We start from the raw sequence: 22,801 nt of genomic DNA, 5'->3' as shown, positions 1-22,801 counted from the left end.
AGCATGTGTGAGTGCAACCTGCCTCGCTTTGGCTCCTGACACTTTCTCTGGAAACTGTCTAATAACAAGCTGTTGCTATGCCTGGTTCTGCTCCACCATTGGGATTTTAGAATCGAATCCATGCCAGAATATCAGACAAATGCTGAATGCTCAGTGGAAAATGCCAGCAATACATTTTTGGTGGGGTATAAAATCACTGTACAATTATAAATATTATAAAAACAATCATCAGTTATTTGACAAATGAGTTAGATAACATTCCGTGAGCTCTCTCTTGTCTTTCATAGCCTTCTACTCCCAGCGTATACTTTTCATGGTCTGTAGAGAAAAGATGACACATACTTATCACTTACACCCTATGAAGTCACCACAGACTTTCTGCAAGTCAAATACTTCCTCAAACACCATTAGCCCCAATCATCTATACTTCCTCAAGCCCCGTTGCCCCTTAAGAGGTCGAATGAAGTGAGCCACAGGAAGGTCTACAAAGGTTTTAGCTGCTTTAATAAGGGGTATTATTAAATGTCCCTATGTGCTATTGCCTGAGTTTGGACAGGATCTGGATGATGAGGCCGGGGTATGTACTATGGCCTCCTATGGAACCAGCTCAAGCTGTCACTGTTAAATAGTTTTTTTGTTTGTCTTCGAACCGTCGTCTGTTCTTCCTTGGCTGGTGTTTATTTCTAAGGTAAGGGCGTATGCTCAGGCTTTCCCCTAACTGTGTATTTATAATGCGCCACGTTCCTGAAGAAATGTCTTTATAAAGTGGAGATACATTTAGTGTGTAATTTGCTTTTGTTGGTGAAATTTATAGTCTTGCTGAAATATTCTATGGAACAAGTTGATTAAGGGTCACCACGCTGCTTTCAGATATGGGTTTCATGGCTCTTTAAGTTATTTGTTTAATTATGAGAACTCAAAAACATCTATGTTTTCAGAGTACAAATGACCAGATGAATTGCTGCAAAGAGGCAAGGCGTTAAGGGCAAATTGAAATGGGCGGGGAGAAATATGGATTAAAATGAGCAAGTGTATCTCCTTGGAGAAGTTGGGCTGTTGAATTCCAACAGTTTGATGTAAACAGGGTCACTGACAGGTCTGGTGATGACTAGAATTCACCCCAAACTGTCTTGTCAAAGCAAATGAATGTACACCCACTCTTACACACGTTACTGAGATATGAGAAGTGAGCAACATGACTGCATTTCTCTCCTCTGCCTCTAGATGGGGTGTGATCCCACTCAGGCTGATGTGTGAGTTTTAAACTCATGGAGTGCGATGGAAAAAACAGCCTTCCTCTCTAGTGTGTGCTGGACACATTCTGTTTGAGATATGTTTAGCAAAGTGTATGTTCAGTTCTATACTGCAAAACGGATGAGTGCTTCTAAAGGCTACAGGTAAATACGTAAATGGGAAGTGGGTACACCACTTCCCTTTTATATATTTGCCTACTTAACCGGGAATACACTCAAGCCAGTTGATTGTGCACTAGTACAGTGTTGATTTCATGTCTTTGTTAAAGCAGGGGTGGGGGGGAAGGCAGGGAGCGCCAGGCCCAGTTAGCGTAATCAGATCTGGCCCCAGTTGATCCAGTCAGGTGTGTTATACCAAGGGCAGCCTTCATATAGTCATCGTTGAGAGTGTGTGACCGGCCGCTTTCACACAATTACATTTTCTGAAAAACTGCAACAGGAGTAATCAACGTCTTTCTCTAAAGACCACTTCTAACAGGCAGAGGTAACCAGAGCATTTTTACTCACTAATGGATCTGTGGATGTTTATAATAGAATGTGAAACTGTTACTAGAAATTTTACTAGATGGATGATATAATAAGAATCAGTTCCTGTTTAAAGAAATTGTCGGACATAACCAGCCTTTGAAAAAAAACAGAACGTCCTGTGTACGCCGCTGTTTAAAATTGCTGTACTTGCAGATGCTGATTCTAATTGCTGTGTCTCTCTGCCCAGATGTGTCCACAGTTCCAGAGGTCCCTGCTGAGTCCCTAGACTTTGGGCTGGGGAACGGTTTACAGCAGAACAGCCACAGGGCCGAGAAGCACAGCAAGGTAACACTGAAGGAACGCTGCCATTACCGTCACCCCCACTTGAATGACTCAGCATAAACATACACCGAGTGGTAAAAGGGGGAGGGAGAGAGGAATTCATATCACAGAGTGATCGACAGAGCTCTGAGGCCGTGAACGTACACGCGGCAGGCCTGAAAGAATTCTGAAACAAAAGTCGCTAATGTACGCACGTGCGTGCGCGAATTAGTATTTGCGATGTGCATGTAAATGGGTGCACTGCTTGGCGGCCCTCATCGGGGACAGCTGTGCTGTGGTAGACGCTCAAGATGCTCTGGCACCACTGTGCAATTACACCACCCTGGACTCAGTCTAAAGACAGATTATTACTGTCACACTCAGAGACGCGGGCCCTGTGTCTCTGTCTCTCGCCCATAATGTGCCTGCCAAGTACCCCTGCACTGTCACTCCAAGGCTAATATCAGACCACACGCCCTGAATAGCAGGAAGTAGTAATGACAGAGTTGGGGTTGTCCGTGCTGGGCCCCGGCCAGCCCACAGTAGGAACAGCAGAGGCTGAGCGCTGAGCTCCAACGCCTGGCCCTCCTGTAGTCCGGCCTCCTCGATGGCTTCACCCCGGCAGGGAACAGAAGTGGAGTCAGGAGGTTGTTATTCGGTCTTAAGGCGATATCAATGACTAAGCCAATTTTTGGATTTCAAAGAGTTGTCAACACCTCCAGGTTTTGTTTCAGGCGAGGTCTAGGTTTGCTCTGTGACCGTGAATGGATAAAGGCCGGCTTGTAAAGCAGTGACCGACATTAAGCCTTTTTCGAGACTTAACATAGTTTTTTTTTTTACAACAATAATGTAGACTGAGCTTGTCCGAATGGACAAGAAAAAAATTCTAAAAAGTTTCTAACGATCAGTCCGAGTGTCCTAAGGAAGCGATGGGTTGTGCATTTTTACTTCCGAGTACACGTGATTGTTTTAGTTGTTCTGTAACTGAGCTGCAGTCTCTGCCCCCTGACATTGTCCGTGTGGCGAAAAGAGCACGATTCGTCCCGACCTAGTCGAACAGTTGCCCAGCCCAACCAGCTTCACAATTCTTAAATGTGCTTTATAAACAGAGACCAAAAGTCTGCAATATCTTTTATATATATTGTTTGTTAAACAAAATATGGTTATTGTTTATAAAAGTAACTTGAAAACAGTTAAAGAGTTAATTAAATCAGTAGCAAACTACCTGTGATTCGACAGCAGTTAAAGTCCCATTCAAAAGCTCCAGAGCCCAAGTTCTGCCATCCAGCCCACAGTCCCAAGCCCCGGCCACCAGCCCACAGTGCCCAAGCCCAGCCCACAGCTCCCCTGCTGACAGTGCCCGTATGCAGCCAGACCTTTCTCACTGACTGACCACCCCTTGTTAATTATTGCAGGGGTTAGAGATGCGGGCTGCCAAACAAGAGCTCCTGCGTTCGAATCTCGTCAAAGTCAAAATAAATTATGCGTTAGGATTTGTTCTGGATATATAAAAACGTTGCTGGCTACAACCTTCAGTAGCTACGTTATAGAATGCCTAAAATAAAACGGTTTACTTTTATATTGTGAGTACTTCTGGTGGATTTTCGAAGTACACGTCTGTGCATGCTTTTTGGGTCAGGATAGACAAAAACTTTGCTGGCTACAATCTTGAATAAGCCTAGAATAAAAAGTTTTCCGGCTATATTGTGACTATTTCTGTTGGGATTTTGAAGTACATATCCATGCATGCTTTTTGGGGTAATATAGGCTAGATCACAACCCCTTGGGCAGTAAAAGAGGAGGGGTTTACACAATTCTCTCGTCTTTTCAATTGACAAAAATGTCAGTTATCGTCACCTATAAGTAGTTTGGGGTTAAAGAAAAAACCGCTCACGTGGGAGCCCCAGGTTTGAATCCGGTGAGGGCACTTCGAAGTGTGGGCCAGCTTAACTAGGCTTGCTTGGTTCCTTCTCTGGTCTTTACTAGTACATTCAGCGGACGGACAAGTAAAAAATCTGTCTCACTCGCCGGAAGGAAGTGGTTGAAAAACATAATGTCAACCCCTGTAAAGGCTCCACCTTGCATTCTGTAAATATGCAAGTAAATGTCTCTTGATCATTCAGTCCATGTTTATTTTTGTCCCAGTGAGTTCTTGTCAGTTTTTTTGATATGTAAATAGTAACTTATTGAAGTCATTAAAGTATATTCATGCATTTTTTTTGTAAAGTTTTTATCATGATGGCAATAAAGCAGATTTAGGGGAAAGTGTCTACTATGTGTATTACTGGGCTGCATTAATGAGTCCCGTCATCTGGAGGTTTAATGGTTCACACTTCAGGGGACTGAAAGTACCCATGCAGCACAGAGGAGACACTCTGTATGCAGTTTGATGCTTGTAAAGTCTCCCTCTTGAGACCTAAGACACTAGCTGAAGATCTGCAGTATCTAGGCTGGCTTTTGCCTACATCCCTGTGCCTTGCACTTCTATACAGCATGTTGTCAATGTCTCATAATGCTTTCTCTAATACATTGTTATACACTGTACTGGGACAATGCCCATAATCTTAGTATGTGGGCTGTGTTGAGTCAGGGTAGTTGCAGGTCTAGGTTTAGATCGTGGCCTGCGTTAAGTCGGTCTAGTAGCAGGTCTGTAGGTCTACTACATTGGCAGTGTTAATTCGTGTAGTAGCAGGTCTGTAGGTCTAGTTCATTGGCAGTGTTAAGTCGTGTAGTAGCAGGTCTGTAGGTCTAGTACATTGGCAGTGTTAAGTCGGTCTAGTAGCAGGTCTGTAGTTCTAGTTCATTGGCAGTGTTAAGTTGGTCTAGTAGCAGGTCTGTAGGTCTAGTACATTGGCAGTGTTAAGTCGTGTAGTAGCAGGTCTGTAAGTCTAGTACATTGGCAGTGTTAAGTTGGTCTAGTAGCAGGTCTGTAGGTCTAGTTCATTGGCAGTGTTAAGTCGTGTAGTAGCAGGTCTGTAGGTCTAGTACATTGGCAGTGTTAAGTCGGTCTAGTAGCAGGTCTGTAGGTCTAGTACATTGGCAGTGTTAAGTCGGTCTAGTAGCAGGTCTGTAGTTCTAGTTCATTGGCAGTGTTAAGTTGGTCTAGTAGCAGGTCTGTAGTTCTAGTTCATTGGCAGTGTTAAGTCGGTCTAATAGCAGGTCTGTAGGTCTACTACATTGGCAGTGTTAAGTCGTGTATTAGCAGGTCAGAGAAAATGTGTATTAAGGAAGACAGGTGCCTCTGCTAATTCTTTTTGCCCAGTGACAAGAATGAGTCTCACTTCTCTGGGATCTGCACTGCGGAAACTGTCTGTGTGTGTGTGTGTGTGTGTGTGTGTGGGGGGGGGGGGGGGGGTAAAAGCGAGCACTATAAGATATTGTTCTGGCAAATCTTATTGCCATTATGAACGGTGCAAATTCAATCTTGCAACCTGGGACTGTGTGTGCCCTGCAGCAGACACAGAGCAGAACAGTCTAGTCACTGGTTAGAAACTCACGTGTATCAGGCAGGTAGCACTGGTTTATTGCAGCCTGAATCCCTGTGATTGAACAGAGGCTGATGAAGGGGAGTACTAATTTCAAGCCTTTTGTCACAGCATGTAATGGCCTGCCGCGGTACACTGACTGACTTTGATTAATTGGTCTACGGGTTTCTAATTTGCTAATATTACAGCAGAGAGGAGGGAGGGAGCACACGAGGCAGAGTTAACCTCACTATTTATCCCGGTGTTGTGACAATCCCAGAGATTTGCTGCCATGTCGTCTATGTTGTCGTCGTTCATGTTGTTGCTGTTTCGGGACTTGAAAGAGGCGGGGTACCCTGGTGTTGTCAGCCCACAATGCAGCCCCTCCAGGAGAACACTAACCTGGCTGTTGACAGGGGAGACTGCGTGGGCGGGTGTGGGCTAATTTAGGCTGGTGTACACATAGACGAGGGCAGCAGCGGATGGATGATGCATCGTAGCAGCAGCAAACGTGCGTGTTTAGTGTAGTTGGATACTAAAGGGTGGGTCCTAAAAGGAGAACGTGGCTTGTAGTTCGATGCTCACCTGATAATAATTCTAGACCATTTTCAAACCACGTTTGCAGGTTTTCTTTTCGACACACCGATTTGTTTGTAATTATGATTATGAAGTCTAGGTTATTTGTCTTACGGTGTGGGTTGTTGGGGTATGTTATCAGTACAATTTAATTTACTGCTATACCACCAGGTTGTCTTCATCAAATTTGCATGCTGTGGAATGGTTTTGCTTAAGCCGTTATGAATTATGTCTTCACTTTATGAAAAACTGATAACATCACCCCGCTGTTAGTTTTACAGCTCCAGCCAGGGCTATAAACCTGGTCTATGAGTCCCAGGAGAGGCTGTTCCACTGACTGAATAGGGTCACATTGGCCGTCATCTGGCATTGGCATGAAGCTGCTGTGTTACAGGTGCTGTTGACCCAAGTGGTTAGGAGTTCAGTTTCTCTACTTTCTGCCACCCTTAACTGAACCTGTGAAGTATGAAGACCCAGTATTGTTAAGCACCAATAGCTGCCACCTCTTTCCTTTCCCTGTTGGTTCCCCATCTTGTTCATCAGATTCATTGCTGTCATTCACTTTCTGATGGTTTAGTGCAGGACTGCTAAATCCTGTTCCTGGATAGCTTCCGTCCTCAAGGTTTTCTCTCTAAACCAAATTTAGCGCATCTGATTCTAATAATTTGCTGCATAACAAGCCAAATCAGGTTAGCCACAACTTATGTTTGGAGAGAGAACTGGGCAGGCACTGACTGGGCTGTGTTTACTGTAAATGGATGCATGCGTTTTTAAATTACTGGGAAGCATTCAGTTGCCCTATTCTCCGACCTAGACTATGAAAATGTGAACAGGGTTTTCAACACCTTAAAATGTGTGAATGTGAGATGTCAGATATGCTCTCCATTCACAGTGTGTGAGCTACTCTCCTCTACTGGGCTGTACATAAAAGCGAGCAAATACAAATTAACCTATAGAATCTAGAGCCTAGGGAAAGGGCGACAGCCCCCAAAGTCAGGCAGTCTTGGACCGTCGTCGGAGTCCTGCCTATGGAAGTAGGTGGAGTGAATAGCGATTATGTCTAATTCTGTCAGTCACCATATGGCTCTGACTAGCCTAATAATCTGGGCTTAGTGTCTGGAACGGCCCGACTGCCGATAGGCTGAGGTAGAGGAACATACCACGGAGATGTAGCCAGAGGACACCAGAGGCAAGCTGGATAGCGTGGCCTGATCCAGCTCTTCATTAGGGACCAGTCCCCGGCTCGGGGCCCCGTGCTCTCTGCAGAAACCATGTGCTGGTTCTGGCCTGGAGGCTGCGGGGCCAATCTGCCGACCCGTCTGCTGGAAGACACGTCGGCTGTGTGTGGCCTGTGAGAAACCATTAGTCCCTGACCTGTTCACTGGACTCCTGGTAAACATCCTCAGACTTGTTGTAGTAGATCAGGCCAGGGTTGGCTGATAGACACTCTGACCATACTAATGTTTAATCTGTGCATGTTGCAGTTTGTCATGTCTTACTGTATCTGTGTTGTGCTGTTGCAGTTCTGCTTTGTCCTGCCCACCCCACCATGGGAATATCCAAATTGATTTTTAATCTCAGGGTGTTTCATTATTAAATTAAAACACGGACTCTGATGTGTCCTCAGAGACCCTGTGGAATAATATTTGTTTAGAATGAATAATAAAGCATGTGATGGTAAAAGCGGAGGACTTCCTGGCTGTTTGATTTATGAGGCGCTGTCTTATAAAGCTTTAAAATGTGGCTTGGCAATGTGGCACAATAGGCTTAACCTGAGGGATGAATCCGCCCCTGTCAGACTTTACTGTGGTCTGACAGGACCCGATCTTGTGAGCAATGGGCTCAGCTGGCCAGAGGGACAGCATTTTTTTTTTTTTAATCCTCTGCTTTATACTTTATATTTTTGTATGTTTATTTTCCTTTTGAAAAAAAAATAGTATTTTAGAGCCAGGAGGCGGCGGCTTCTTTGATTTGAAACGCGTTTCATCTCTTAAAGTAGGCCGAGCCCTCTGATTTGAATGACTCTGTGTTAATGTCTGACAGAGAGAAGGAGATTAAACAGTATCCGGCTTCACTCAACTTTTTGACAGCTCCTGTTTTTCTTCAGGCTCTGTCTATTTCTAACCTCCCTGTATTTTAATACTATTTTGAAGACATCAGTGGAGGCATGTCACAGTGGTCTGACCTCAGGAGACACGTGGCTTGGTTTTTCTGCCAATGTTTGTATAAAGGAGGGGAAGGATGATGGAGGTGTTGTGAAAGAACACTGTTGGTGGGTGGAAAACTACAGGCTGGATAATCGTCCTGGTTGGCTACCCAAGCAGGAGTAGTAATCTCCCCACAAACAAACAGGTCTCTTTAACGCCAGCCAGTACTCCGACTAGCCTCCGAGATACAGTGGCGTTTGTAAAGATAATGGAAGTGTATCCAGTGTTATCTTCAAGGCTGGAGACTGTTGAATCCAGTGTAATACATTGTTTCTGTAATGAGGCTGTGCTTGTGTTGTTTTGTGTGGGTGTGGTCTGCGCCAGCTGGCCTGAAGCTCCAGTCAGGTGGTCGTATGTTGATTTGGAACAGAACAGGCTACGTGACTGTAAACAGGCTAGTGACCTCGGGTGGCCTTGTTCTCAAACACAGGATCTAAATCCCCTCTCAGCGTTAAGACGCAGCCGACGCCTCCATAAGATGTTTACTGTGAAACATAGATTCTAAAGATAGAGACCCCCCCCCCCACACACACACACACACACACACACACACACACACACACACACTGAGACGTGTCGGACGCCTCTGTAACGCAGTGCTTAACGTCAAGCGTAGCTTTTAAATGTCGAAGGCCCTTCCCTGCAGCCTGTTCCGTGTTGTTGACAGCGGAGCCGCCCCCTACCCCCGCGCCCCTCCCCCTCTCCACCCCCAGGCCAGTTCAACAGACACAGCTGTTCCCTGACAGGCTAGTGGCCCAGAAGAGTCCTCATTGTACTGATGTATTGAGAGGCCGGGCAGTGGGCCTGTGGCAGAACCGCCACTAAACACAGCAACACTGGCCTCTGCATTGTGCCCTGTGGAAGCGGACCGGGGTCACGTGGACCGGAGACGGGGCGAGACCGACAGACAGACAGACACACAGAAAGAGAAAGCAGCGGGAGGAATTCCCCTCCGTTTGCAATGTCCGCTTTGATTGATATGCAGATTGGAGTGGGCAGCAGCAGCAGTTCTCCAGTCAAATTCCTACATTTTTAGAGCCGCCAGGCTTTAGGATCAATGGCCAGATCCCATCCAGCCGCCCCTGGAGAGAGAGGTGCTTGGGTAGAGTGAGGCTTCTCCAGACTGGGTGGGGGTGGAGTCGTGAAACGCCGGCTGATTAAGCCGTAAGGAAGAGGACTGGGCGGCACGCTGGATGTGAAGAGGGAGAGACAAAAGGCCAGCGGGTGTGATTTGAACTATTAAGTGCTGTCTGGTCAGAACCGTTCCGGGCCATAATGCCGGCGTCCAGACCCAGTAGGCTGCGTAGGAAAGGCTGTAACCTGGCCCGTAGGACTCAGAGGCAGGCCGCCGCAGCCTGGAGGATCCTATACAGACTGCTGTTCATGGTGAGTGGGACAGGGAGGGCCCGGAGGTTGGTGCCGGTTTGGTGGGGTTCAGCCGTTCACTGTTTGGGTGTTGAAGCGTGGCAGTGAGGATGAGCTTGCAACATGGTTTGGGACTGTAGGCATGGTGACAGAGGTGAAAACTGTTCCCAGGTCTTCAGAGCACCACAGAGGTGGGAGTGTTCGGTGTGGGGGCGGATTGACGATATGGGATTCAACCGGTTTCTTCCTTCCCCTGCATTCGCACAGGCTTCATGGCTGCTCAGTGAGGAAGAAACCCAGACAGCGATGTTGTGCACGTGGGCTTGCAGTCACCGCGCTGCCCCCCCACTTCTCGTCGTCTGCCGTTCACAGGTCTTAATTAAACATCTGAGTTAGTCGTCAGGCATTCACAGGTCTTAATTAAACATCTGAGTTAGTCGTCAGGCATTCACAGGTCTTAATTAAACATCTGAGTTAGTCGTCAGGCATTCACAGGTCTTAATTAAACATCTGAGTTAGTCGTCAGGCATTCACAGGTCTTAATTAAACATCTGAGTTAGTCGTCAGGCATTCACAGGTCTTAATTAAACATCTGAGTTAGTCGTCAGGCATTCCGCTCAGACTGGGATGGTAGGATTGCTGTGTGAAACATGAAGACTTCTGAGTCACGCTGCCAGAACTGGAGAATTCTCCTGTTTGTTTTGCCGCGTCGGAGCGCGTTTGCGCCAGCGTGCTACAGCTTCCTGTGTGTGTGTGTGTATCTTCTCCAGATCCTCTGTAGGCCCCAGGTGCCTGAAGTGGCACAAACAAGCGGCAGACGCATTCCCCACGAAAACACTGTTATCCGTCTGTGTGAGACAGGTCTGGCTTGTGAAGTTACCGCAGGGTATTTGATTAATGTCAACATGATATCCTTCAACATGTTCCCTCCGTAAACTGGTCTCGGAGCATTTCAGCTGCCTTACGGGGGAGCTTTGCTCTGGGTTGGTGTGTGGGTGAAGCCCATGCTTTGTCTGCGTGGGCGCCGGTACTCGCCCGCACGGCTGAATCTGCTCCGTTGCGTATCGACAGTAGACAGCCGAGTCTCCGTTTAATTATCATTCGCCCCCGAGACGCCGGAACGACTGGCTGGGTGGTCCGATCCGAAAGCCAGACTGTCCCGGGCCTGGAATCCTCCCCCTCCATCCAAGATCGGTGCCCTGGCGGTACCATTCACGCCGTGCGGCCCAGTGAGTTCTCTGTGCGCTCTACAGATTAGTATTGAAGCTGCTTTGGGAGCTGGTCTCCTGGGTAGCCGTGCTATAATTAGCTGTTTCATGATGAGCTTGCTGGCTTAATAGAGGTCCTGATCTGAAGCGGTGTGGCCATCACTTGGTTACGCAGGCAAGCTCTAGACACGGTCTGGGTCCTGCAGGCATGTTTTACTGTCTATTGATATGTCATGTGTGTCAGTGCACATTTGCTGTTGCAAACTTGATGCTTTGAAGCTCGCCTTTAACTATATGTGTTTCTCACACATTTTCGCTGCCACATTCAAATAGACACTTACTCTTTCACAAATGCAAACGCACTAACCCACACGCACGCACACTCACACAGGCAGATAGTGCTGAGCAACTGTTTTGGAGGGAAGGATGTCAGCTCCCCATAGAGCCTTCTTCTGCAGTACAGGCAATGTAGAGCCAATGGCAGCAGCTAGCACTATCTGTTCTGGTATTTACTGTTCAAGTTAGCCCTTAGCTAGGGTTTAGCTCTGTGGACTCTCTCTTCAGTGTGCTATGAAGATCAATGCAGAGTTTGATTTAAATTGACATTCATTATATCTGGTTAAATGGACAAAAGCCTTTGTGACCCTTATGAGCGTGGTCTCAACGGCGTTGTTTAGCCAATCTGTGTCTCCCTACCGCCCCCTACAGAGTGTGGACACCGTGTGCACGCTGTACCACACCTTCCAGGAGGGCTCGGGAGGCTTGATGGAGGGTCACAAAGCCCCAACGCACCCAGGGGCCAACCCCACCCTGCTCAGACCCTGCCCCCGACACATGAGCCCCACCGAGAGGCTCCGCAAGGTCATCCAGGAGCTGGTGGACACCGAGAAGTCCTACGTCAAGGTACGGATGGGTTTTATCTTGGCATTCAGGGCAACGGCCAAACGGCTGATTCAGTCCGTTAAGCTCGCCCAGGACGAAGAGACCGCATGCGGGGAAGGATATTGAGTACCCATTTAGTCATGGTCTGTTTGCAAGGCGTCATGGGTAGGGAACACCTATTTACCGCTGATTATTGTTTCCGCTCGGCCGCACGCAGGCTCGTCATTCCGACGCCACGTACGCCACAGCTTTCCATTTCGGCCCTTTACTCGGAGGACGCATAAAGGGCCCCTGTCATGATCTCCGCCTCGTCTTCATAATGCCTGTCAGAGGCGTTGGCTGATTATCCTACAGCCCTCTCTCTGTCACACTCTGTCACTCCCCTCACTCTCTGTCGCTCTCTCTCCATTCTCTCCTGGTGACAGTGGGTGGGTGATTTGTTAGAGCGTCCTCTGCTTTAGCTGTAACCATTTGTCTGTGGTGTGCTGTGTTAGGCGTACGGCCGGGCTATATATCAGCCTAATGAGACTGGCCCAGTAATGCCCTAATATGCCGCAGCCACGTGAAAACACAGTGAGGGGGGGGGAGATGAGAGAGGTGCTGGGCTGATGGAGGAACCATTGGTACTGAACTGTTGATGTGTATGAGACCGGCACCGGTGTAGTTGGATTCATCTCCCGTCTGTGTCCCTCCTCCAGGACCTGAGCTGCCTGTTTGAGATCTACCTGAAGCCTCTGCAGAACGAGACCTTCCTCACCCTGGACGAGGTAGGGGAGGAGCACGGTGGGCGTGGTGGGGGGTGGGGGGTGGGGGGGTACATTTATTTTCAGTACTTCTCCTTCTTAAGACCCCTACTCAAAAAGGACTATATCTTAGAAACAACAGTTTAAAAGATGGCTCTGCCTCCCATTGTATTTTGGTAGTGTTCCTGTTATTAATGGATGCACGATTGAGTCTTCTCTCATGTTAGGATTAATCCTTGCGTATCCATTCCTCGTCGCCCTCGGCAAGGTTTTGGCTGGGAATGCTAATGAAGTCAGCGTAGCTTTATTCCTGCGTCGCTCGACTGGTGAACACCGATGTGAACTCAGCCTGACCCCGGCCTCAGAACGACGCTCTCACAGGAGTGATCCATCGATACCCACTGAGGACTGGGCTGATTAAAACCCCATTACCAGACACTCAAATGTGCCTAAGCACACAGTGGACAAGGGAGCAAGACACCCTGAAAACCTTTTAATGATGGTGTGGGAGAGGGAGGAGGAGGGTTGAGTGAGAGAGACAGATGGAGAGATTGTATTAGTGATGGGCAGAGTGAGAGGCTGGCTTTTCCTAAGTGCCCCTCCACCTGAGACATCAGCGAGGCTGCTAACGAGGCACCGGCTGCTGTAAAGAGATGTCTGTCTCGGGGGTCTATCTCTGTCTCACTGTCCGGTCTCCTCTCCCCTCCTCTCTGCCTATAGATGGATAGTCTGTTTGGCAGCCTGCCAGAGATGCTGGACTTCCAGAGGGTCTTCCTGCAGACGCTGGAGGAGAGAATCGCCTCCTCCCCTGACTTCAGCATGTTGGAGACACCTGTGCAGTTTAAGGTACAGCTGCCGGGAACGCACACGCATGCAGCCATATGTTACGTTATACATGTGTACTAGAAACACTTCGATAACATGATTCAACAACACACAGATGGGCCTATCAAACAGTGGGCGTACTATAGAAACCTACGCCTATTCCAGCTGCATTACTGTAGTCACCCCTGTGATGTTTCAAATGTTAGACTCACGCTGTTATTCAGAGCAACGTAAAGTACTGAGTTTCCTGTGGCACCTTGTGATATTTATTATTAAAGAATGGTCCCATGTTCACACGTGGCTGCTTTATATCAGCGATAAACCACTGCACTCTGGGGTTAGAGGTCGCTGCCGACTCTTCAGACACCGCCCCTGTGGGAGGGAGTTGACAGTGGGCGGGTCACAACTTTACCTGTTGTCCTTTACATGCTGACACTCTCCCATCTGTCTCTCTGGTTCCAGAAGCTTCTGTTCTCTCTGGGTAGATCCTTCCTTTACTATGCAGATCATTTCAAGCTCTACAGTGGGTTCTGTGCCAACCACATCAAGGTCCAGAAAGTCCTAGAGAGAGGTATGGGTCTCCTTTCTACTCCCTACATTCTAGTGTTCTGCATCAGGTCAGATAAAGATGATTCCCCACACAGCTGACCCGTGAAAAAATAAGCTGCGGTGGAAATTAAGACATTCTTTCAACCCCGCAAATCAGCAGGCAGTTTATAACAATTAGGTCAGAAACATTTTAAATTAACACCTTTTGTGTGAACCCAGGTGCTTGTTATGTTCAATTGTCCTGTCAAATCCCATCACCTTTGTCTACTGTGAAGTTAACAGAGGAGGACACAATTGTATATCTGTGTGTACACTACCATTCGAAAGTTTGGGGTCACTTAGAAATGTCCTGGTTTTCCATGAAAACATACATGAAATGAGTTTGAATAGGAAATATAGCATAATGAATATTAAATATAGTAATTGACTAGGTTAGAAATAATGATTTTTTTTATAAAAAATAATAATTGTGTCCTTCAAACATTTATTTTGTCCAAGAATCCTCCATTTGCAGTAATTACAGCCTTGCATGCCTTTGGCATTCTAGCTGTTAATTTGTTGAGGTTATCTGAAGAGATTTCACCCCATGATTCTTGAAGGACCTCTCACAAGTTGGATTGGCTTGATGGGCACCTCTTACGTACCATACAGTCAAGCTGCTCCCACAACTGCTCATTAGGGTTGAGATCCGGTGACTCCATTATATACAGAATACCATCTGACTGCTTCTTCCCTAAATAGTTATTGTATAGTTTGGAGCTGTGCATTTTGTCAATGTCCTGTTGTAGGAGGAAATTGGCTCCCATGAAGCACCATCCACCATTCTGTAAGGTGTTGCAAAATGCAGTGATAGCCTTCCTTCTTCAAGATCCTTTTCACCCTGTACAAATCTCCTGCTTTACCACCACCAAAGCACCCTCAGACCATCACGTTTCCTCCACCATGCTTGACAGATGGCGTCAAGCACTCCTCCTCCAGCATCTTTTATTTGGTCTGCATTTTCATATCGTTTTCTTTGTAATCCGAACACCGCAAACTTAGATTCATCTGTCCTTAACACTTTTTTTTTTTTTATTGGCCAGTCTAAAGTTTGGCCTCTTCTTTGCAACTCTGCCTAGAAGGCCAGCATCCCAGAGTTGCCCGTTTACTCTTGATGTTGAGACTGGTGTTTTGCGGGTACTATTTCATGAAGCTGCCAGTTGAGGACCTGTGAGTCACCTGTATCTCAAACTAGACACTAATGTATTTCTCCTCTTGCTCAGTTGTGCATCTGGACCTCCCCCTTTTTCTATTCTGGTTACGAGATCTTCAGTTTCATGGCAGTTCCTCACATTTCATAGAACAAAAATAGAGTTTCAGAAGAAATTTCTTGTTTTCTGACCATTTTCAGCCTGTAATCAAACCCACAATTGCTGATGCTACAGATACTCAACTAGTTTAAAGAAGGCCAGTTTTATGGCTTCTTTAATCAGCACTACAATTTTCAGTTGTGCTAACATAGTTGCAAAAGGGGTTTCTAATGATCAATTAGGCATTTAAAATGATAAACATGGATTACAAAGGTGCATATACATTATGTTTTCTTCGATATTTTATTTTAAAACTCTGAAACTCAAAATCTATTATTGTAAGGTGCCATTGGGTCTATGTTGAGGAATATTTGTAAGAAATGAAATGCTTTGAGGTGAGATTCTTTAAAAAAAAAAAAAACTTAATCAAAGAATACGTATTCTTTTAATCACTTTTAATAACTTTTAATAAACCTAATCGAAGTATCTTAACATTTAAAAATATTAGAGAGCTCATCTGAAACATAAGAAACTCTAAAGTGGTCATCCATGACTCTCTGGTTCACTGGGGTACAGAACTGGGGTTACCCATGCCCAACTTCCTTAATCATCTATTAGCACAGAGAAGGTTGGAGAACACTCAACTAAAATGACACAAAAGGTGGTTGACCTTGATAAATAAGGCAGTGACTATAAAACCCAAATGTTCCAAACATGAATATGGCCATCTCCACTACTAGGGCAATAACTAAGGAGATAAATAAACTGGAGCTGTGATGTAAGAGGACCCAAGTATGTTTTGCCCCTACGCACAGACGTCTCCAACTATAAATTGTAATTGTTCAAAAGAATGCTTCTACTCCTAACCAGCTCGGAAATACCTTCTTGCACCTCCATTTCATCATTTATTTCCTCCCCAGCACTCTATGTAAATGACATGCTTGACTAGGCTCCCAGGGTCCGGCATCAATAATGTACTCCTGTAAAATGTCTCTGAGTGGAAGTACTCGCTTGGTAAAAGTGATGTGGTGAAGTGATGCAATTCTACTTTACTTCAACTTCCTCTCCTCGTATTCCCTCAATCAGTCTGAACCTCATACTTTCTCTTTCATATTCATCTAACTTGAAATGCCTCTAAAACTTCTGTTGCATTTTTCAGAGATGCCTTCGGTTGAGGTCATTTCGATGATGTCAAAATCATCACCTATAATTTTCTCAGACTCTGTGATCAATCGTACGTTTTCTGGGAGGTGTTCAGATGGGCGGTGAGTCTCTAACCACGCCATCACCACTAACAAACCTGTTAGGATGGCCTTCCACTGTCACGGGTTACTGACAAAAAGGCAAAGGTCAATTATACAGATTGGCAAATGGATTAATAATCTCATCAGCACTCTGAATACCACCGCCCTACACTCTGAATACCACCGCCCTACACTCTGAATACCACCGCCCTACACTCTGAATACCACCGCCCTACACTCTGAATACCACCGCCCTACACTCTGAATACCACCGCCCTACACTCTGAATACCACCGCCCTACACTCTTGATCATTTTCACTCTAGATGGTGTATCCTCACTGAAAATGCTTCACTCAAGCTAATAATTTTTTTTTTAAATGTATTACTTAGAAACTTCCTGTTTTTAGCAGGTGATCTAACTGAAGGATAATGCCTGTTTCAATGTGCATCTGACATAATGGTAGCCTATCAGAGATCAGAAATTATTTTTCTGGTTCTAGCTCTATTTTTAGTAACTTTGAACAAGGAGCCATTTGGTAGGCAGATTTATGGTGAACATTGACACAACGAGTCGGTTCTCCAAAAATACTTGGAATGCCCATAACTGTATTTAGCAAAGACTAGCTGTAAAATAAGGTCTATGGGTGTGGTGTAGGGTTCAGCTGGAACGAGGAATTTGGGAAGAAAAGTGCCAAGTCTAACTGAAGTGTGCCATTGAGCTAACTAAAGCTGGTCTGTAACGAGAGAAAGTGCATTAAATGCTGACAGGGGAGTGCTAGTAATTTTGAGTGTCCCTGTATAGATGATTGATTATAAACGTTGAATTTTATTTATGCCTGCAAAGTTGGCCGTCTCCTCCATTTTGGGCATGCTGCCCAGCACCGAATGAATGAAACCAAGGAGGCGCTCCGCCTGCCAGGGGCGGGAAATTGCACCCATGTGCCTCTTAAATTCTTCTCATTACAAGATTCCACGCAAAATTCCTAGAAGCAGGTAACGAAATTGAACTTTAATGGCACAGGGAGAATCTGGCAAGCGGATTTGCCTGTTCCACAACAGTCTCTGATGAATCAGAAGGAACCAGACTCGGATGCAGCAGAGTAAACATCTAGTTGCTACAACACTACTGTTACAGTGGGGATCGCACGGCAGAGCCACAACATGGCCATTCATGGAGAACCTCTGGGCATCTGTCGGCGGTTCTAGAAATTACACATTCTCATTCTGGCTCGGCCTCTGCCGGGTTCTCGCTGTGCACACACTTTTTCTGTTTACTCATTAATTGCCTGCCAATTACTGGGTGAAGTGTGAAAGGGCTGCCTGTCTGTCTGAGGCTCAGACAGCTGTAACCGACGCTGTAGTCTCTCAGACTTACCACACAGAAAGACACAGTCAAGTGGTAAGGAATACCAACACCATATCTCCAAAAAGCCCCTCGATGTGTTCTGACTGTCCCAGCACACACCAGCATCTCTTTGGTGTAGAGTTGTAGTGTGTATTGTCCATTTACACACCGGTAATGAGAATCACTGCAGTGGCGCTTTTGAATGGAGTGGCAGGATCATGTCCAAACCATGTTTTACAGTAACCTAACTGCAGTGTGGCCATTTTACTGCAGTGATCATGCTAGTAGTCAATACTGCCCCCCTGTGGCCAGCAGTGCTGTGTCCATTAGCAAGTGGAGGGCCCCCCGCCCCCCCCCCTTTTTTTTTGGAAAATCAAGTATATCCATCTGTTGTCTGCAGCTAAGACCGACCGGGCCTTTAAGGAGTTCCTGGACGCGAGGAACCCTACCAACCAGCATTCCTCCACCCTGGAGTCCTACCTGATCAAGCCAGTCCAGAGAGTGTTGAAGTACCCCCTACTGCTCAGAGAGCTGGTGTCCCTCACCGACACAGACAGCGAGGAGCACTACCACCTCACAGGTGCAACAAGCATACACACGCAACACACCTCTCACATACGAAACACACCACGCACGCACGCACGCACGCTCACTCTAACCCGTCCTTTTCCTCCCTCGTGGCCCCCCAGAGGCCCTCAAGGCCATGGAGAAGGTGGCCAGCCACATCAATGAGATGCAGAAGATCTACGAGGACTATGGATCCGTGTTTGACCAGCTGGTGGCGGAGCAGGGCAGCCATGCCAAGGAGGTAACTGCACCAGAGGAGCCCTCTTCCTCCATTACAGCTGCTTTCATCACTCTCACATCTTCAATCCAGCCACGTAGTCAGACTGAAACCAGCACAGCCTCCCTTTGCTGCGTAGCCATCAGGGTCGATTCGGTCTACTCAGGAAAACGTGACAATGTGTCTCTCACTAGCTAAGCTTCCCTATAGGTGGTCAATATTCGCAGTAGGTTGTGTGTGTGTGGTGTCCGACCGGTCGTTGACCCTCTACAGTGATTCAGCGTTAGTATGTCCCTCACATTCCTCTCTCCCAGGTCACGGAGCTTTCCATGGGAGAGTTCCTCATGCATTCCTCCGTGGTCTGGCTCAACCCTCACCCCTCGCTGGGCCGCATGAGGAGGGAGCCGGAGCTGACCGTGTTTGGTGAGTTAGAAAGCCCCTGAACTGCTACTGCAGCATCATGGGAAAGCTATTGGCTGACCCTGGCCAGAGGCAGTTGGCAGGCTGCCTCTCCCCGGATTCGTCTCCCATTCCATTTGAAATGCTGAGTCCACAGGCTTCAGACAAACACATGTAAACACAACACAAATGTAATTAGTAGCTAGTAGATCAAAGTTTCGTACCAACATTTTAATGATACTGTTTAGTGTAAGACCAGCGTCATTTGGGGTTGTGTGGATATACTGTAGTGCCAACATGCTGTGTGCTCAGATCTAAAATGCTTCTGACGGGATGGATTTCATGTGTGCATTCTTAAAGTGGTGTTCACATCCAAAGTTTTCATGTTGTTCTCTCATCAGTGTTCAAGAAGGCAGTGATACTTGTCTACAGGGAGAGCAACAAGCTCAAGAAGAAGATGGTGGGTCCTCTATCGCTTTCATTTACTGTATCCCTTTGATGCCAGCACAGCCTAACAGCTCCCTCCCTCGTGTGTGTGTGTGTGTGTGTGTGTGTGTGTGTGCGCATGAAGACCGCCCCTCGCTCTGCACACTCCCACGGAGACCTAGACCCCTTCAAGTTCCGCTGGCTCATCCCACTCTCTGCACTGCAGGTCCGACTAGGCACTGCTACAGGTAAGAGAGACACAGGCACACGTGCACGCACACACACACACACACCCTTCTGGCTCTAATTAATTAGCAGACATCACATTCTTTTGAGTGTTTTCAAACCACATCTCGATGTTTTAATTCAAAGGCTCTTCTTCAATCCTCCTAGGCTCAGAGACTAACTGCATCTGGGAACTGATTCATACCAAGTCTGAACTCGAAGGACGTCCCGAGACCGTCTTCCAGCTGTGTAGCAGGTAACAGAGACGTGCACCCCATGGATCTATAGCTCTGGTCCTTTAGGGCCCCTGAGAATGCCCCTCCTTATCCTAGGCTTTTAGTCAGAGGCTGCCTTTTACAAGGTCAGAGGGCTGAATGGACTGTATGCAATCAGTGGGTGTTTGCATGGGTGGAGTGGTCCCTTCCTGCTGTTTTCTCTCAGAGCTTGGTAATAATACAGACTCCTACTATCTCAACTCCAGTGTCCCGGAAAGCAAAGTCCCCCTCATCAAGGTGATCCGCTCCATCCTTCGGGATAATGTCAGGCGGAATATGCTGCCGGCCGAAAGGGGGTGCAAAGAGCGCCTCACGCCTCTACGCAGGACGCTGCCCTCATCGGCCAGGATAGGTGAGTCTCTGAGAAACAACACTGCCTTGGATTCCCCCGCTTTACACTGTAAGATTTTAAGCGGCCGTTGACTGCTCCACGCTGTTTGTGCCCTGACATTAGCGGAGTATATCGCTCAATTGGCAGCTCTCTGTCCTCCACCCCCACCTACCAGGTTCATCCAGAGCCTCCTGGCTGTGTAAGAAGCCCCCGCTGGTTCTCGCCGCCGACACTCTGAAACCCAGCCAGCCTGACTCCGACGAGGGCAGTCTGAGCAGCCGCACCCAGAGCTCCTCTGGAGCCCCCCCTGGAGACCATCCCACCCGACAGGCATGGTCCCGGGCCTCCCAGTGCGGCCAGCGCCCCTCCGGCTCCAGCTCCCTGAAAGAGTCAGACATACTGAGTGACGAGGACGATGACGAGTTCAGTGAGGCTGGGGGGCGCGAGGAGGAGCAGGGAGGTCCCCCGGAGAGCGCCATCGAAGCCCAGTTCGCCGGACTGAGGCTGACCGAGGAGGCGGCGTCCTCCTTGTCACCGGCCCCCCGGGTGCAGCCAGAGGGAGCGGAGGTGGACACGCCGGAGACCCGGCCCAAGGTGGGCCCGGGCCACTTCGGCACCATGAACAGTAAAGCCTTCAGAATCCAGCGGCGGAGTCGCTCCCTGGACAGCCAGACGGACATGGCCGCCGTGGACCTCAACGCTTTCCTGGAGAGAGATTTTAGCATACAGAGTCTTACCTCTGCGGTGAACGAGGACTGCTTCTACAGCCCGACAGACACCAGCAGTGCCCCCAACGCCGCACTGGGGCAGTGACGCAAGGAGAGAAACCAAAGCACTGCAGAGCGGTGTCTGCTCCCTGGCTCAGGGTATGAGAAACCCTGGTTCAATTCTGCCCCGGCCCCAGGTTTTCACAGGGTTCTGATCGGCCTCAGCTCTGAAGTCAGACTGTGATGCTGTCAGAGTGTACATTTGGCTGGTCCCACCTTCTTGGCTATGCACAGGTGTGAAGGACAGAATAATGAGCTGTCTTTTGCTCAGCGAAAAAAATATGTCCTCCCTGGAGAGAGACGAGGTGACTCTGTCCCTGTTAATGACTGCAATGAATCTGCTGAGCACTGATGCACACGTATGCTCCGCCTCCACCCAGCCCTGCTCCGCCTCCACCCAGCCCTGCTCAACCAGGGCCCAACCATATGGAATGACTTCATCTCTGGTTTACGCAGGATAAAGGAGAGTAGTAGGATGGACAGACTGCTACTGTCATGTCCATGTCATTCACATCAGTCAGCAAAAAGCAGCGAGATGAGGATTCCACTTCAGACTGTTGAGACTCTTGAAGGTTCTTTTGAATTCTGACTTCCTCTGCTGGAAGTCAGTCTGAATCAAGAACAGGACGTGTTCCTTCCTTCAAACATTACTTCAACAGAAGCAATCAGAGGGACCTACTTGAATTTTGTCCAATAGAAACTGCTTGATGACACAGTCCCTGTTTTGCTCCGTTTGCTTCTGTTGAGGAAATGTTATGCAACATAACTTTTTGTTTGGCCAAATGAATACACCCCAGGATAGGCATTGATTTTGTGACTGCCTTGCTGTATTTCGTGCACTAAACTACACTGTTTGCCTATATTTGCGCTCTTTTTATTTGTACATCATGAGATTTTTTGTTTTTAAAGCAATGCTTATTTATTGATAGTTTAATATTTTTTTTTCATGCTTTGCAAAATATTGGGTTATGGCTTGAAGAAAAAAAATTTAAAAGGTATATTTTTTTTAACCCAATTTCAGATTATTATTCCCAGTATACTGAATATGATTTTGGCTGTCAGCCTACCAAAGTGTAGCTTCCAATGTACACACATGCATTGTCAAAATAAAACAGCTTGATTGAATCCAAATAATGTTGTCAACTTGCCCAGGTTGCTGAAGCTGTAACCTGTTTCCTTTGTGTTGTGTACATAAAATTTCTAAAGATTAGTTGTACTGTAACTTGATTTGATATCTTTCATATTCTTACACATGCTTGACATTGTACAGGTAGATACGGCTGTAACTTGCAATAAATACAGGATCTGGTACTACAGTGGTTCAGGGGTATTTCTGTAAAGATTCTTATTTTGCATCTTGAAAATACTGGGGAGAGATCATCTCTGTCAACTTACCAACACATTCCACCCTGTTTGGCCACTCAACTGAAGTGTAGACAAGCCTTTATTGCTACCAAACCAATGAATGTGAAACACAACACCCCTTTTCTTATGGAACTGTTTTATAAATAAACATTTTTTATCTGTGAGTGCTTGTTTTATCCAGTTGTATTTCAAAGCTGTCCCAGTCTGTCTTTGAGAATGTATATTCATACCACGAGCTCTGGTCCTATTGACAGGTAAAGCACAGGGAAGATGAAAGTTTTATTTCCAGCTCTATCCCAAAGCTATGTTTGCTCTTCCTTGTTGATGAGCTGTCATAAAGAACCCTTGTTCTCAAATACTGGAGTAAAATCTACCCTGAATGATGCAGGTAATCAGGTGATGGAGTAGAGATGGAAACATGCAAAGGAAAATGCATCCTATTGCCATATTTGTTACAGGTGATGGAATGAATATATTTATGACACCGTA

The 22,801-nt window shown here is 46.9% G+C and overlaps 1 protein-coding gene across 3 annotated transcripts in view; it reads left to right on the top strand.

Moving 5' to 3' along the window:
* tiam2a (TIAM Rac1 associated GEF 2a) overlaps nt 1-22,476 on the top strand; it is a 70,358-nt gene extending 47,882 nt beyond the window's left edge. For all 3 annotated transcript variants that reach the window (XM_010879187.4, XM_010879186.4, XM_020054064.3), the window contains 13 exons: nt 1,969-2,066; nt 11,571-11,765; nt 12,443-12,511; nt 13,208-13,333; nt 13,775-13,883; nt 18,141-18,320; nt 18,430-18,548; nt 18,839-18,947; nt 19,325-19,383; nt 19,495-19,597; nt 19,743-19,830; nt 20,056-20,201; nt 20,356-22,476. In XM_010879187.4, coding sequence (XP_010877489.2) covers nt 1,969-2,066; nt 11,571-11,765; nt 12,443-12,511; nt 13,208-13,333; nt 13,775-13,883; nt 18,141-18,320; nt 18,430-18,548; nt 18,839-18,947; nt 19,325-19,383; nt 19,495-19,597; nt 19,743-19,830; nt 20,056-20,201; nt 20,356-20,993 — 2,039 coding nt within the window. In that variant the 3' untranslated portion in view covers nt 20,994-22,476. The remainder of the gene's footprint in view (nt 1-1,968; nt 2,067-11,570; nt 11,766-12,442; nt 12,512-13,207; nt 13,334-13,774; nt 13,884-18,140; nt 18,321-18,429; nt 18,549-18,838; nt 18,948-19,324; nt 19,384-19,494; nt 19,598-19,742; nt 19,831-20,055; nt 20,202-20,355) is intronic.
* The last annotated feature ends 325 nt before the right edge of the window (nt 22,477-22,801 follow it).

The sequence above is a fragment of the Esox lucius genome, chromosome 15 (genome assembly GCF_011004845.1).
Source record: "Esox lucius isolate fEsoLuc1 chromosome 15, fEsoLuc1.pri, whole genome shotgun sequence".
NCBI classification, from domain to species: Eukaryota; Metazoa; Chordata; class Actinopteri; order Esociformes; family Esocidae; genus Esox; species Esox lucius.
This window is presented reverse-complemented; position numbering and strand designations above follow the sequence as displayed.